Genomic DNA, 16,870 nt, shown 5'->3' with positions numbered 1-16,870 from the left:
AACTTACTTTACCGTCAGCTGCAGCTGCACACAAAGCCTGTGTTTTGCATAGTGAAGCCTTCTAAGTGCATCTTCCACATGCAAATTAAAAATCAAAAGTAAATGTTCCAGAACTTAAGATGACTCCTTAATTCTGCATATCTGCACTGGAGCTCAATTACAAGTGATTACGAGTTAGGATGTGCAGCTCCGCGGTGCCACACTGCGCAGAACCCGTTAGAAACAAGCAGAGACGTGGAGCAGACGGATCAGAACAACCAGCATTTTATTGCATGTTTAGAATGCTCACGTCAGTCATCGCCACTGACTACAACAGAGTGGTCCGTATCAGACAGACGAGGAATGATGATGAGGAGGTTACAGACTGATGGAAGTGATGAGCAATAATATTTCTCTATATATAAAAAAAAAAAAAAAAAAACAGGGAAAAAGAAACTACAGAGTACATCTTCAAAGAAAAGAGGAAGAGAAAGAAAAAGAAAAGCTGCTGCGGGATGAGAGCTCTGTGACAGCTCCTGGGCTGGCTGCCCCCCCCCCCCCCCCTCCCTCTCCCTCCATCTGGAGAAAAGTGTGGTGAGAGAGAGGGAGAGAGAGGGGGACGGGATGACAGCGGGCTGGATGGTTGGTTGATGGATGAAACTATGGCGTGTTTAGCTCGGGTGCCGGTGTGTGATGTTGGGGGGGGGGAGGGGGGGGGGGGGGGGGGATCTGATGCCACACGGCTGCAGTTTCTGCAGGACGTCAAGTCTCCAGCGGCGTCCGACCGTTGACCCGCCCGCTGTGCTTGGTTTGACTCATTTACAATGACCCTTGAGATAAAAATATAAATATCTTGATGCAAAACAAAATGTGTGTTTTACCTACATGACATGGATGAGAAGGACACATCTTGGATGCATGAGTGAAATGAACTTTTCAAAAAAAAACAAAAAAAAACAGCATTTAACAATATTCTTTACATCTTGGCACTGCATATTTTTTTCTTTTTCCTATTCATTTCATATAAAATATCATTAGATTGATACACCCTTATATTATTACTGACCACTTAAAACATACCCCCCCCCCCCCCTATCTCTGTGACCCTGGGATTAGTCATGCAAGATATCTCCGTCTTGAAGAGGAAATATACCTGTCTGCCCTTTTCTCAGCGCAGTAATCTTTAACATACAGCCACAGAAGGCAGTGGTTGGACCATCAAAAGGAAGTATCAAAAAACAGCTTAACACAAAGAGGGAGAAAAGTCTGTACAAAATGTTTAGGTCATGATAACAGAGAAAAGTCTGTTTTCTATATTACAGTTTAAAATCCAAAATTGGGGATAATCTCCCCCCCCAGCCTGCCGCCACCAGCTCACCCAGATGTCTGCGTGGATGATGTGATATTTTTTTTCTTTTCTTTTTTTTTTTTTTTAAAGCAAGGATTACTAAGTAAAATACATTTGCAGAACAGTTTGCTATTCCAATACATACAGCAGTTTTTTTTCTTTTCTCATAGCTATTTCATAGTCAATACAAAGCAGTCGCGATGAAGCAAACATCAGAACACAAATGTATTTTTTGATCTTAAAAAAAAAAAAAAAAAAAAAAAGACGAGAGGATAAGACAGGAAAGAGACAAAGGCTATACCGACATGTATGTACAACCTAAATGTTGGAACGCCCTTAAAAGAACCCATCGGAGAACAGACGGACGGGATGAATGGTGCCTCACACAGCTGGGTGATGTTTCCATGAACGAAAGGCCTGAGGTTTGGATTGGTTTGGCAACAAACAAAAAAAACCTTTAAGATAAACAAGCTCTAATTTCATTTGCTTTTTTTTCCTCTTGTTTTTTGTAGTTTTCTCTCTACAGTATCAGACTACACATGCAAGACATACAACTAAGTGCAACCGAGTGAAATGTTTATTTTTTTTCTCATGTAATTGAATCATTCCCGATAGGTTTGAACTGAGGTATGCGTACAAACGGTTTTTCTCATGCTGTTATCTTTAGTAATGTCGAGCTACACATGCTGAGAATGTTCTAATCTACCAGCGCGTTCCCCTCTTTCTCGATACCAAACACAGCAGCCAGATGACTGAGGGTCTGAGGACGAGCTCGGCCCTGTTCTCACGATCCCGGCCTGGCTGTAACTGACCCATCCCACAGCTGCCTGGATATTAAATACAACTTCTGGAAACCACAGATTGCTCCTTTTCCTCTTTTTTCTTTTAGCTAATGAGCGATGAACTTAGAAAATATAATAAAAATAACAATAACTGCCATAAAGTACCTTGTACCCAGCTTATTAGTTGACAGGAGTGTTTTTTTAATATAAAAAGTAATAAGTTGACAGAAACTAAACACAATCATAAAGTCTTGCCAAAAGACGCTAAAACCCCTAAAAAGTGGCGTACAATCATTTCAAAGGATACAAATGAAATTTAAAAAAAGGAATTAAAGAAGAGCAACATTGAATCATCGTGTGGTCCAGTCGAAGTATAGAATCCGTTTCACATTGTTCTCTGCAAAGCTTTTCCCATTTACCGGTATATTTAGTTTCCTCATTGAATCTACATCCGCTTTATGTTGCACACAAACCTGCTCCGACCAAAAAGCTCCCTTTTCTACTCACTGGCCCAAAGACAAAAAACAAACAAAAAGAGTTCCCCTAATTTGGTCATCGTGTAGTCAGACTGTCGGCGCCTCCCATTCAGTTTTGGTCACTGCAAACATTACTGCAGCTGTCCTGTTCCGAGACGCCCCCTTTGGTTTTTATGACAAAAATAAAAACAAAAACAAAGAAAAAGGATGAAAACACCAGTTTGAGGAGCGTTTCCCTCGATTCGATCCTCCACCGGCTCGACCGCAGCTGCTGGGATCGCCCGGTGGGAGAGAATGGAGGAGAGATATTTGGCCTTATCTGCTATTGCATGGAACACACAACTTTGTAGTTTATCTTTGGTAGTCACAGAACAAGATATTAAAACACATCGACGACTGAACAAAACAAACAAAAACAAAAAAGCCAAATAAAACATAAAAATAATAATAATACTAATAATAAATACAAAATTAAAAAGTGGTTGATTGCTGAATTGAAATTCATGATCTCTCTAAAAATGTTAACTCCCTACCAACGCTGGAATTGCTGTCGCTGCGTCACAGCGCCACATGTGGATCCCGGTTCGATGCTGCGCGGACGACAACTGTCTGTTTGCGTGAACGTCGAGGGATCCACGTGCTGTGCGCTCGCGCCCTTTACGGTGGCTGTCAAATGCTGGAATGTGCAATGTTTCGGTCTTATTGCAAGTCTTGGTGGTTCTACCCTCGATGAAAGAAAACGAGCATTTCACTAAAAAAAGTAAAAACTGGTCCTGCGCGTGAAGCAAATAAAAACTACGGGGGAATGTTTGTCTTCAAGCACCGAATCCAACCGCAGCGTCTGATTAACAATGACAAGTTGTGTTCAGGAATCGCAATTAGTTGGTCTAAATCATCAGCTCCCCGGCGCACACCTGACATTTTCATTTTGCTTTTTTGACAAAATAAAATGAAGTAAAAACACCCGGAGCTAGTAAGTGATCAGAAATGCAGTTGCGGCTCAACATGCTCTGCCGTGAGGGGATAAATCATAACCTGCATGATTTCTCTGTCATTCATTCGCATCTTAAATTAAACTTCAGTGATGCGTGGAGAGGGCCTTCATTACGAGTAGTGCATTGCCAGTGGACTTCATGAGCGGGGGGGGGGGGGGGGGGGGCTACGTGTCAGAGTGGTGACTTTTTCTTCTTTTTCTTCTTGCTTTTTGGAAAAGATGGGTGAATAAATGACAGAAAAATACTACTTGGCATGTGACATTCTGCTTCATGTGTGTGTGTGTGGGTTTTAAAAAGAACAACATGAAAGGAAATCATAAACATTCATCATCAAGTGCTGACCACACAGAATCTCCACAGCATGGGCATGAGGTCAGATCAGTTCAGAGAAACAACAAAGATGCGACATCGACAACAGCATTGAATGGAAAAAGACACATTATGTTGATATTTAATAACCTCTCACCCCCCCCCCCCCCCCCACGAACAATAAAGTACACCCAAATAAAAACAACGTCCCTCCCGCCCGCTATGGAATCAAACCAATGAGAAGTGTTGAAGGCTGTGACAATGAACAGAGAACCCGCGCTCGCTTCCTTCTCACATACACACACCTACACTCACACGGTGTAAATTAAACGTCAGTCATTCTCTCTCTCTTGAGTTTGTGGTCAGATGTGTGTGTCTGAGAGAGAGAGAGAGACAGAGAGAGAGAGTGGGCGGGGGAGGGACGCAGCACCCTCTTGCAGTCCACTGAGTGCAGTCCGTCCTGGCTGCGCGGCGAGGGTCTCTGACCACGAACACGTCGGCCCCCCCTGTACCAAACAAGTCCATCCCACACACGAGTAGAAATTAAGTTTCACTTTTTAAGCTTTACTTAAAAGTAGAAAGAAAGAAAAAAAAGAATCCCTCACGTTGGGTATTCTGTGTGTGTGTGTGTGTGTGTGTGTGTGTGTGTGTGTGTGTGTGTGTGTTCTTGCTGTGTATTGTAATGGCACTAAAAAAGTGAACTCGGGAGACATTTGCGAGCTGTCATCAGTGGCTGAGACTGCAGTTCAGTGTTTGTTATCTGCGGAGCGTTTCGGTCTCCCAGATGACCCAGACTGCCTCTGCCTCTGAGGCTTGGGGGGAATGGGGGAGGAGGAGGAGGATGGGGGGGGGGGGGGGGGTGAAGGACAGAGCTCGCCTTACAGCATGTCGTCGTGGCCCTGGTCGTCGTCGTAATCTCTGTGGTGATGATCGAAATCCGGACTGTGATTGTGATTGGCGGTCGTTACCAGAGAGAGGGGCCCTTCGTGGTCCTCGGGGTCCAGTGGTTCCTCCTTAACGCTGATGTGGTGCCTGGACGAGGAGGAGAGAGCAAAAAAAAAAAACAATATGGCTCCAGTTCTGCTATCTTTAACTCTCTCAGATCCTTTCTTTTCTTTTATAACCTTTCACACATGCAAAACAAGCAACGAGACAGACCTGTGCTGATTCAGTGTATAGAGAAGGAAACAGGGGAACAAAAACAAATGTCTGGCTGCAATGAGACCGTGAGTGGGGGCCTCACTGGTGATGATGATAATTTCAGCTTTCTTTTGAGGTATTCCAATCCCGGCGAAGCTGCAGGCTTTTTTTTTTTTTTTGCTTTTTTTCATGGCAACCGACAACAGGGTATTCACTTAGAATTGATAAATGAGGAAGATTAACAACGTGAGACGAGGAGAGGAGAGAATGGACTCTGCGGAGCGAGTGGGTTGTCGTTGTCAGCCTCCTGGTGGCGGCGGATCAGCGGCGCGCTGTGTGTTCCCCTTCCTGCTCGTTAACATGCACAACCTGCGAGGCGGGTCTCCAGAGGACGACCCCGAGCCGGCTTCTATCATTAATCAACTTCAAGCAAACACAGCGACCAGACACCGCCGTACATGCTTTAAACTCCAGAATTAATGCATATTTTCAACCGAGTGTCAATAAGGGAAGAAAAGCGCTGGCAGGAGAGGCGCGCGAGGAGAGCGGCGGGGCGGGCGCTTTCGGCACAACACCGTGATAAGAAACAGAGCCCTTATGAGAATAATAACGCTGTCACTTGTAAACAAGGCAAAAACACGAGCCCCCCTTCCTCCAAGCTCACAGCCTGGGCAAAAGAGCCACTAAAGAGATGAGATCTGCCAAATTTCTCATTACAGAAACAGAGCAGGGATAAAGCAGAGGGGGGGCGCCTGGCTGTTGCAGAGAGGAGGAAGAAGAAAAAAGAAAAAGAAAAGGAACATTATGAGCAGCTGCAGGGGACTTGCCGCTCTAACCCGCAGTGCCAGGCTGCTGTAGTGGAGGTAGAGCGGTGTCAGGATGAGGCACCGGGCTCATTTACTACGACAACAAGGGACGACTGGCACGCTCTTCATCAACAAAGCCCACATTTGATTTATTCGCACCGGGACGTCTTGTGTGATTCGCAACTATTGTGACGGAGACACTCGTATGCTAATGAGCTGCCATATTTTGGGTGTGAATTATAAAAAGAAAAGAAAAAAGGAGAGGGGGGGGGGGGGGAAGTAAAGTCAGCTTTTCTATCATTTTTTCACATCAAAGTAACTCCACAAGTGCCGTTGCCTCAGGTCTGACTCTGTGGCTTCAGGGCAGACATGAAATTGTTATTATTATGCTTATTGAACTGCATGCTGATTCTACACTTTGCTTATAATTAGCCTTCTCTGGATTCCTGATTCCCGTCTGGCTGCTTGAGAGAGAGAGAGAGAGAGAGAGAGAGAGAGAGAGAGAGAGAGAGAGAGAGAGAGAGAGAGAGAGAGAGAGCTCTGGTTTTCGAGAAGCTGCGTCCTGTCAACCAGCAGCACATCGGCACATGTGGAAAACACATGTTACACAGCGGACTGCGCTGATGAACTTGTATTTGGAACAGCGTGAGACAAAGCATCATGGTAACACCGTTTTTGTTGTTGCACATGTTACTTTCTTGCTTATTGCCTGAGAGAGAGGCTGCTACTGTATGTACTGTAACAGTTAGTGCGCATGAAACATGCGATTGAGAGACTAAAGTTCTTAAACAGCAAAAGAAAATAGATTTAACTCATTTTGTGCTTGCATAAAGCTTATGGACATAATTATGGTAGTGAGAGTTTGTGAGCTCCATCCGCCTAGAGACACAAGCAGAGGGGCAGAGGGAGAAGCAGGCTGCCTTTAGGCCAGCACACCCATCCTGTCTCTGCCTTTCCTGTTCCACAGCCACGCTCAGAGCTATGTTCACAGTGATTAGGGATGGCACTTTCCTCCATTTGGCCAGGAGCTCATTACTGCACCTTTCTTATTTTTCGTTTTCAGGCAGAATTTACCCCAAGCTCAGACATTTCAGGAGGCCATCCCCGAGTCGGTGGTCTGCCCCCCACATCTGGAAACGATGCAGCGTGTGCCGTGTTATTTTAGGCTTCAAACAACTTAGCAGACACTCCTATACGACAAGCGAACGGAGGAGGGGGGGGGGAGCTGCGGTTTCCCGGCCGACCGCAACTTTCCTACATGAGAATCTTGGGATGATGTCCTCCAGACTAATTACCCTTTTGTGTTGTTTTCTCTTTCAGCGGCTCAGAGGCGTTCCGGCTCCGCGTCGCGGCCAACAGCTCTGTCGCTCCGCGTTCTGGCATTTTGTAAATATTTTAACAAATTGGAACGCTGATTACAGCGTGACTCGGGACAGACAGCGGGACACACGGAGGGGAGTTCATAAACTCGCTGCTGAAATAACAAGAGGGGCTCCGGCCCTTTTTCTTCCTTGGAAAATAAAAGGTGGAGTTTCCTTTTTTCTGCAGGGAGGCCAGCCACAGCTCTGGCCGTGACCCCACTCACCACTCCAAATGTGATCCCTCTTCACTTTATTTATTGTCCTCATTGTTTCCGTTTCATCTCATGCCATGCGGTGGGTCATTTTAAGAGCATTTTGGGTGGGCTAAAATCTATTAAGGGTGTGTTGCTGTGTCAGTGGAGTGAGACTCTGTTCTCACACAGACCGCGGTGGTGGAGATAGAAAGCGTGGTGTTGCCACTCACATAGCTGGCAGGGGCGAGCGTCCCGGGCTGCTGTCACTGCCGTTGCTGTTTCCATGGTCCATCGCTCCGTTCATCTCCTCGCGGATGGCGTTGGCCAGGGAGTGGAGGGTGGGACTTCCAATGGAAGCAGTAGTGTATAGAGGTATGTTGTTTTCTGCCATTGAAGCCTGAAAAGCAAAGCCCGAAGCGTTAAAGGTGAAACGGAAGGGGGTTGTCAGCACTTTCTCAGTTCCCCATCACTCCTTTCACACCCCCTTACAAACAAAGAGGAGGTGACCGGGCATGTGAGACGGAGAGAGACTTTTATTATTCTTCTTTTTAAAGTTCAGAGTGAGGCAGCTAAGGATGAGGTCACTTTCTTGTTTTTTGTTTTTTTTCGTTACCTGGAAGGCAGCAGAGAGGGTCGGACCATAGCCCAAGCTGGTCTGAATGTTCTTCACTAAGGCTGGACTTCTGCGAACACAACAAAATCCAATTACAACCACAGACTCGTGTCTCAGCGCGCATGCATTCCTCAGCTGCCGTATCATATTTCATAAAAAGAAATCAATGCACTTTGTATCAGAACTAAATACATTTACTGGTGTAGTAATGTGGCTATAGTTCTAAGATGTTCAATCACTTGACAATACCACACAACTATCTTTGAGAGGAAAGATGATGATGGAGGCTTGTGAGAGCGTGATGCATGAAGCTCAACACAAAAAAGCATGATGGCAACACTGAAGGTGGTGGGGGGGGGGGGGAGCATGCAGGTTTGGGGGCAGGGCCTCTGGAGTTTGCGGGGCGGGCGGAAGTGCTTACTGTACGAGCAGCTCATCAGCGGCGTTTTTCCGAGGGCGGCCTCGCTGTACGTGGCGGCCGCGCTTAAACTCCTCATCATCAACGGTCCAAAAGGACCCAAACTCATCCTCTACTCTCACAAAGCACTTATGCAGGGAAAGGTTGGTGCGAATGGCACCCTGGGAAAGCAAACCAGCGGAGGAGGGGGAGGGGGGGTAGAGGAAGAAGGGGGGGGGGGGGCAGCCAGATGCAGTGATCGACAAAAGACAGGCACACAGACGGACGGACAGACAGACACAGGGAGGAGGGGAGAGGGTGAGGATCAAAATAAATAATAAGCCATTGTGGGGTATGAGGCATCACCAAAAAAGGGCTTCTGAAAGCACGAAGGGGGGGGGGGGGGGTGGGGGCGCACGCCAAAGCAAGCGGGGGGGACTTTGGACGTTATGGCACACAGACAATGAGATGGAGCAGCAGCAGCAGCCTCTTCCAATCAGCAAGCGGTGAGACAGACGCTAGTGGAGGCTCAAAGTGAAGGCCAAACCTACCCACTGATCTTCTGAGGCCGTCTCTTTTGGAACTCTATTTCGTCGACTGTCCACACAGCCCCTTTTACGTTTTCTACTCGCACAAAACACTTGTGAAGACTAAGATTATGGCGGACTGCATTCTGCAGTTGGTGTAAAACAAACAAAGAGAGAAAGAAAAGGTTGCTATCAGTACAGTGAACATCGTCGGGGAGGGGGGGGGGGGGGGGGGATCAAATCTCATTTCGAAGAAGAAATATTTTGACAGGCACTGGATGAAAACAATACATAAACCAGAATGTTATTGGCAGGAAATGGTCCAATAAAAAGTTTCAAATGACTTCAACAACATGTAAATATTTCTTGGTTTCCATGGCAGTAGAGTTAGTGACGTTTTTTTGTTTTGTTCTTCTTATCGTTCACAAAGCTGAATATTCTCACTGAACTAGAAAAGATTCCGGTCATTTCCTCATTACGATGTGAGAAAAAGAGAAAAAAAAAAGAGATTAAAACAAAACTCCAGCGTCCAATCCAAATCATTTAGGCATGAAAGTAGACCTGCATATATCATCCCTTGTGTTATTGCAGGAGCTGTGCTGAGTGCATGTGTGTATAGTAAGTGTGCAGAGAGAGAGAGAGAGAGAGAGAGAGAGAGAGAGAGAGAGAGAGAGAGAGAGAGAGAGAGAGAGAGAGAGAGAGATGTGGAATCCAGTGGTTATAACACCAATGTGCCCCTATGGAAAGGGCTGTGAGTAAGTGTGAGAGCTGATGTGTGTGTGTGTGTCAGTGCTTCATCACTGTCTTCCTCATTCAAATCTAACTTTCTCTGACCCCAGTCATTCCTCATTCTTTTTTAAGATTGTTGTTGTTTTGTGTGTGTGTGTGTGTGTGTTTGTGGCCTGGTTGGAAAACAGAGTGTTCCCATCTGTGAGTGAGTGCAAGGGGCTCAGCCAGGAGTCACTGGCAAGGCACCGCTATGTTAAACTAATGCCACCCACCACCAGAACATCCCGAAATATTACAGGGAAATTGTTTCTTTCACTTTTTCTTCTTTTCTTTCTCTCTCTTGGTTTTCCTATGTGTGTGTGTGTGTGTTTTCCCCCCACATTGTTTGTTTAAAGGGTGGTTCATTTGGACAGAAGAAGTGGAGCATTGTTGTGTGTTTGGGTAAAGCCTCATTTATAAACAGTATTATGCCTGGCTATCGTTTCCCTCTCCCCAACACCAACAGCAACGACGTCTCCCTCTACTCTGGTGCCGCTTTAAAGAAGTCAGGAGGAACAGCAGAATTACCTTCCACGTCGCCGCGTTGCGCCTAAAATATGCAAACATTCGCGTGAACCAGTTGTAGACTTCGTTTAGTGTTAGCTGCTTTTCTGGAGTTTCGAGGATTGCCTGCATGAGGAACAGTGACAGAAACAAACATTTAACAATTTTGCTCCCTTCACAGAGTGATCAATAATTCACAAAAAGAAGCATGCCGGTTTTTTGTGTTGTGTTCTCCTGAGACAAACGCAGACAAACAGCAAAGTGACTGTGTGTGTGTGAAGTGCAACCGCTCGACTCTGTTAAGAGAAGTCTGCTGCACTTTGTCGTCGGGAAACGGCAGATTTGAATACATTTTCTTTTTGTGGGTGTAAATGAAGGGCAAGCGAAAACATTTCTCAGGCAGATTACAGGGGCAGCAATTATGGCCGGCTCAGATTAATTCCTGAGATCCCAGATTACCGCGGCCCGGCGATAATTGAGTGGCCATCTTAAAACAGGTTCATCCCTACTGTTGTGTGAAATGAATTTGGTAATAATCACAGCCACAGAAATGCTTAATCAAATGCAATTGTCATATGTGGCTGTTTTTTTTCTTTTCTTTGAATCCCGTACGCATTCTTGCACTCATTTGAAGATGCTTAATCTGCTCCCTCTGTCTAAATTGCATTTGAAATTTAACGAGGGAGCGGGCAGAGAAATAAGTCGAGCACACGTAGTTTTGTGGCTTTCTGGAGAGCGGACGGCTGCGTTTCCTGCTATGACTATGCGGGGTGCAGAGTGTTAAAATGTCGACACCTTGAGAAGCAGTCCTTACCTGTCTTATTAGTGAGGCGTACGTGAACGGCGGTCGAACCTCTGCATTCATGTAAAACTCTTTGTTCTGACTGAGATCTGCACAGAGGGGAACAAACAAAGAGTGTCAACATGGAATAAGACGATCAGGAATGCTGTCACACCAATATCAACATCATCACATGGTTGTGTGTGCGTGTGTGTAAAGACACGGTATAAGTGGTTTGCGTGTCAGTAGTTGTGCAGGGCAGATTCCATGTGTGTATTTGTACATGCTGCAGTACCTGGAGAGATGGGCATGTTGTACTTTTCAGAGTAGCGCCGCCGCATGGGGCCCATGCTGTGGAGGCTGTTGGCTGTGATGACGGAGTGGGTCTGGGACAGGGGTGTGAGGGGCGCCGTGGGAGTGGTGGGGGTCCGGGGCAGGCTCAGAGGAGGAGAGGCCTCGGGGGCCGATTTGGACAACGTGACGCTGGACACCAGGTTGAGCTGAAGGACCGGAAAACAAGCGCAGAGAAGGAGCAGAACAGTTAGTCCTCTAATTACCCCCGGTGTCTCCGACGGCTCATTGACTATGCATATCTCCCCCGCTAATTGCAGACGGGCCCTGAGATGATCCATGAACGTTCGCTAAATGTTTGGAAAACAACCCTTCGGAGCCCGGCTCCTCCTCTCCCCACCTCCTCTCTCTCTCTCTCTCTCTCTCTCTCTCTCTCTCGTGTCGGGGGCCTGCACCCGGCTTTTCTGTTTCACCGCCTTTGTTTAATCTTTTGTCCCTCTTGTCCTGTATGGACAACACCCCCCCCCCCCCAGTAACCAGCGAGAGGTTGAGCAGAGGAGGGAAGATGGGCGGCCCGAACCGCTCTGAAAAATGACAGTGTGTTTCTCACCTACCGCTGAGCCGCCCCGCTAATAAGGCAGCCAGAGGAAGGAGCCAATCTGGGCTAATTACAAGCTGGAATTGTATTGTGAGGACTCTAATTAGGAGCTGCTTATGGAGGTGATCTGATGATTAACTACTGTATCTGACTGACCTCCATCATCAGGGCCGTGACGAGGATGGCCTCGCAGTATTTCCGTGGACAGAGAACATTTGGAAGCCCGTGAGCGCGGATGGGTCGGCCGTACTGAGGAGGAGGAGGGATTTAAGTAATAATGGCTACAAGGTAAACTAATTATGGCGAGTTCTCCGAAAGGTATAGCACGGCTTCCAGCAGCTGCGGCGGCTCCGAGCCAAGCGCCCGAGCCTCCGCGCGCTGGAGCAGCAGTCAAGTGGAAAATGCTAGCCTGACCCCGCCTGCTCCAGCTATTAATTGGCAGGAAAACTAATGACACATATAAATATTCCCACAAAATTGTTCTAATTGCTAATTTGCCGAAGGAGGCCTGTATCCAAATTAAACATGACTTCAGACTGTGAGAAAAAAAAAAAAAAGAAAGCGGAGAGAGAGAGAGAGAGAGAGAGAAAATGGAGACCGTGTTGGAGAGGACACATCTCATCTTTGACATCATTTGTTGATTTTGAGGGATCACTAGTCTGAGACCAGCTGATCGTGCCGTGGAGGTGAGGGAGGGTTTGACGACAGACGTCAGACTACTACCAACAGAGATGACAAAGATTGGCATCCACACATCTCAGTTTTGACACTGTCACAACAATATTTATATTATATTATAAATTCACTTTTTTAATTTTACAAAAAATAGACCTTATGAAACCATTGAGTAACACTTACGTTTTCTTACTGTCCCACTTTTAACAGACATGTGTCCAACTCCTCACAATGTCTATTTATGTTTTGGAGGCTGAACTATGGCTTTTTGGCAGCGTCTGCCCAAATAATTTGGATTACTGCCGGGATGCACGAACGTAGCGCGGAGCACATCCTCACCGACGGCAGCAGAAGACGTGTTATTCTAAATCACGAGCAAAATAAATCACACTTGGGCTCGCGTGTTTCTGACACAATGCTATCAATAGAGCGGGGCTGCGGTGTTGACTCCTCTTCCTGTGGATTAGCGGGCTTTGTTTCATGTTTCATCCATATTCCCTGGCCATAAACACAGAGAGGCTTCAACAATAGGCCAGACAGGCTGGTAATAGCCTTGCCTTTGTTTGCCTCACCATTTGGGCTCACTCCAGTGCCGAGACAAAATGAGACTTCAGACTGAAATTAATTAAATGGTAATTGGTGATCTAATTATACTGGCTTTGACTCGGCAAGCTGCTAAAGAAAATAAACAAAAAGTCCCTCCTTAATTATGTATGGCGTAAAAGGTCAGATTTCTGACAAGAATGCTTAGTGACACCGAGTGCAGAGCAGACACCCGCCCGCCCGCCCGCCCACACACACACACACACACACACACACACACACACACACACACACACACACAAACACACAGAGAGGCAAATACAAACACAGGCATACGCGGCACACAGAAACACGCATTGCTAATGTGGTACATTTTGTTTTGATCTTCCCCCGCTCCCATCCACCTCTTCGGCGCAAAATGAATGCTGTTCATTTGACGGCGTGCGTGCATGCACAGTATCAGTTTGTTTGTCTTTAATTATGACTAAATGTAAACAAGCTACTTTGCTGTGACAGTTGGCTACTTGTACGCGGCGTTATTAAACGCAACAGCACAGAACGGCGGAAAAGCAGAAACTAGCAATTACTGGAAGAACACGATTGTTTCTTCGGAGCGTCTCATTCTGCAGTCAGCTCGGAGAACACTTTCACTCTGCATCTGCTCAAAGGAGGGTTTTTTGTTTTTTTTTGGTGGTCGCCTCTGATGCTGCAAAAAAAAAAAAATAGACCTCAGCGGGGCCACGGGCCCTGACCTGTGTAAGTCCACCACTCACCCAGCCGAAGCCAGACGTATCTATCACAGCGGCTGGCAGCAGGCGGAGTGGCGCTGCAGAATGGGAGTCTATTTATTTGAATAAAAATCCCAGCTCGCCCCCTTGAGAGCGTCAGCGCTGAGCTCTGACACAGCCATTCTCGCAGGCCCAGGGGGAGAGAGAGGAGAGGTAGCGAACTCAAGATGCTATCTGCCGCTCCGACCACTTTTCATACACAAATGTCCCCGTGTCAGAGCACCTCGTTCTGCACTCTAATCTACACCATCAGCGCGTGTGACACAGGCAGCCTTTTGTCGTTCCGACATCTCCGGGCGCTTTGCGTTTGCCACGTACTCTTCTTGACTGTAAATAAATGATCCAAGCTGCACAGTGTGCTGAGAGACAAGACTCTCCCGCATGTGCATCGTGCACGGTTTCAGATTCCCGCCCTGCAGTAAAAACTATCTCTGAATGAACTGTCAAACGGACTGAAATATGGCGGTGGGGCCCCCTTCTTAAACATGACAAAATAGCGCAGACACTTAAATGCCATATGTTAAGCCCTCGCCCCTATAGGATGGGGATTAAGCAGGAGGCTTTATGGCGTGGCATATATTAAGAGTGATAAGCACGATGTCTGGAATGTGTCAAGATGATAATAAATGGATCTGCTTGTGCATTTATTCAGAAGTTCAGTTGTTCAACATTTGGGTGAATCAACAACATTTAAGTCAAAACTTCATCTAATGCAACATAATGAGGTGGAGATGTTTATGCATGCAAACAGTTACGTCTAGATGTCATTTTACTAATTACTTTTGAAGACGGCTGAGGTGAATTCTTTTAACCCTAAACGAAGATTCAAGTGTTCTCAGGGAAGCATGTTTTATCAAATAAAATCAATATTAAATCAAGATCAGCAGGCGCTAATAACACCACAAAGACATCAGCTTAGAATCTTTCTTTTAACATCAAAGAGACATATCTTATAGCTACAAATCAATCAGTTAATAATGTCGTATTTTCAGCCCCTACTTGAAATATTACAATTTTATCAAGTACATTTAAAAAAAAAAATTTTCCCCATTTTTCTACATGATTTAGCATGAATTTATCGTCGGTATTTAAAATAAATATTTCTTATATTTCACGTTATCTGGCAGGAAAGCACCTTCGTAATTTCGCTTTTAAACGCACTTAAAATAAATGTAACATTTTCCCTTTAAATCCGGTGTCTTTTATTACCACGGTTACTTCTATTTCCCTGTGCTCTCCTCATCGCTCCTGTCGGCCCAAACAGACACTGGTGCTCTGAAGCTGTTACAGCGTGAGCATCCAGTTCATCACAGGCACCAAATTGAATCTCGGATGTCAGCAGATGTGGTCCAAACAATATTTACTGCCTCCCTCAAGAGAACAGCTGTTTTTATTTAGCAGATAAATAAGAAGATGGAGGAAGGGATTAATGAATACACGTGTGCCAATTAAGACGAACAAAAGGATGGGGGAGGGACGAGAGAGAGAGAGAGAGAGAGAGAGAGAGAGAGAGAGAGAGAGAGAGAGAGAGAGAGACGTATGACAGGGTTGCTGCTCACCGGCTGTGGGATGGCTTTGGGCTCCGTGGACTTGACATGAAGGTGCGTCATCATGGCTTGCAGACGCTCTTTGTCTTTCGCTAGCTGTAACGAGGAGAGGGAACACATTGCATTTTTTATGAACGAAAGGAGACTAAAAAAAATCTATTTCTCTACTTTTATTAATTCCCTACATCCCTTTGCAGTGAAGGCATCTTTTACAATGAGCTTGTTCGAACAAATCAATCTTTTTTCCTCTTGGAACTAATTATTTGCTTTAAAAAAAAAAAAATGCTTTTGAAAGCTGTCAACAACTTGGCACTTCAGTCCAACAACTGTCTCCATTTCAAGGTTAAAATGCACTGCGTCTCTATTGCCAATAACAGGGCCGGGCCCTTTCTACCTGTCTGAAACTCAGCGCTGTCTTGGCTGCCAGCTTAAATTATGGTGATAGGCTGCATGCAGAGGAAGTCTGTGTCTGGTAAAGCTTTCGCTCCATCCCTCCTAGTACACCAACGGAGCGGAAATAACAGGACGTTGGTGTGGTGCAATGTTTGAGCAACTCTCATTGTTTAAGGTTAAACATCCAGAAAACCACAAGTGTTTTATACTCATTATCAGCCATTTTTGGGGGGAGAGAGAGAGAGAGAGAGAGAGATGTGAACCGCAAGTGGATGCTGCATAAAATCTGGAAGACATTAAGTTTGATCCTCGTCTTATTTGCTTTGCAACTGTAGCAGCAGCTTATTAATATAAATGCACTTTAATGGGACGGTTGGTTTTATTTTCCCCTGTAATACTAACAAATAAGTGCAAGCTTACATTATCTCAGTCGTCGTTTGGTGCACAGACACACACGTGACACCGAGTCTTTTACCATAAGTGCAGATTTTTCTCTCTCGCAGAGAAAGACAATGAAAGATCACACATAAGGGACAAAAATACATTAAAACCACTGATTATGAAAACGTTTTCTGCGTTGGGCTACAATAATCTTTCCTTTAAGTCGCTCTACATCGAGCGCCTATAACACACTATGCTGCCCAGTCATTCCACCCAGTGTTTTACTGTTGGTGCCAAACAGTTAAAAGTCATAAATAACTTTAAAACCCAGTAAAATTCAAAATGTAATTATCTTCTCTACTTAGCCCCGGGCCCCTTCATATATCTTTTTTTTTTTCTTCTCTTCCTGGCTGTCATGCATACATAACACATTTTTAATGGCTGGTTACTTGCAGATGTACAAACTTATTTCACTGCGCGACCCCTTCCCTTCCACGAGTGACCCCCCCCCCCCCCAGACGGACGCGGACACCGAGGAAGTGTCAGGAGAAGAAGACACATAAATATTTGGGCCAAAACAAACAGAGACAATACCTGCAGCTCCAGCTGTTGTACGACCTGCATTTGCACCCGACACTGGGCCGTGCTCCTGTCATCCAGGGCGTGCTCATTGT

At 45.7% G+C, this 16,870-nt stretch overlaps 1 protein-coding gene across 1 annotated transcript in view; it reads right to left on the bottom strand.

The window, feature by feature from the left end:
* Nucleotides 1–248: 248 nt before the first annotated feature.
* Nucleotides 249–16,870, bottom strand: part of foxp1b (forkhead box P1b) — a 149,327-nt gene continuing 132,705 nt past the window's right edge. The window contains 9 exon segments of the mRNA XM_076095763.1: nt 249–4,921; nt 7,621–7,787; nt 8,004–8,073; nt 8,952–9,073; nt 10,224–10,325; nt 11,014–11,090; nt 11,276–11,480; nt 15,435–15,518; nt 16,791–16,870. The exon segment at nt 16,791–16,870 is cut by the window's right edge and continues 8 nt beyond it. Of these exon segments, the coding sequence (XP_075951878.1) occupies nt 4,768–4,921; nt 7,621–7,787; nt 8,004–8,073; nt 8,952–9,073; nt 10,224–10,325; nt 11,014–11,090; nt 11,276–11,480; nt 15,435–15,518; nt 16,791–16,870 (1,061 nt within the window). The 3' untranslated portion in view covers nt 249–4,767.

This window comes from Anarhichas minor, unplaced genomic scaffold (genome assembly GCF_050575085.1).
Source record: "Anarhichas minor isolate MPS153535 unplaced genomic scaffold, ASM5057508v1 ptg000021l, whole genome shotgun sequence".
Taxonomy (NCBI): Eukaryota; Metazoa; Chordata; class Actinopteri; order Perciformes; family Anarhichadidae; genus Anarhichas; species Anarhichas minor.
Note: the sequence above shows the minus strand (reverse complement) of the source record. Positions and strands in the feature narration are given on the sequence as shown.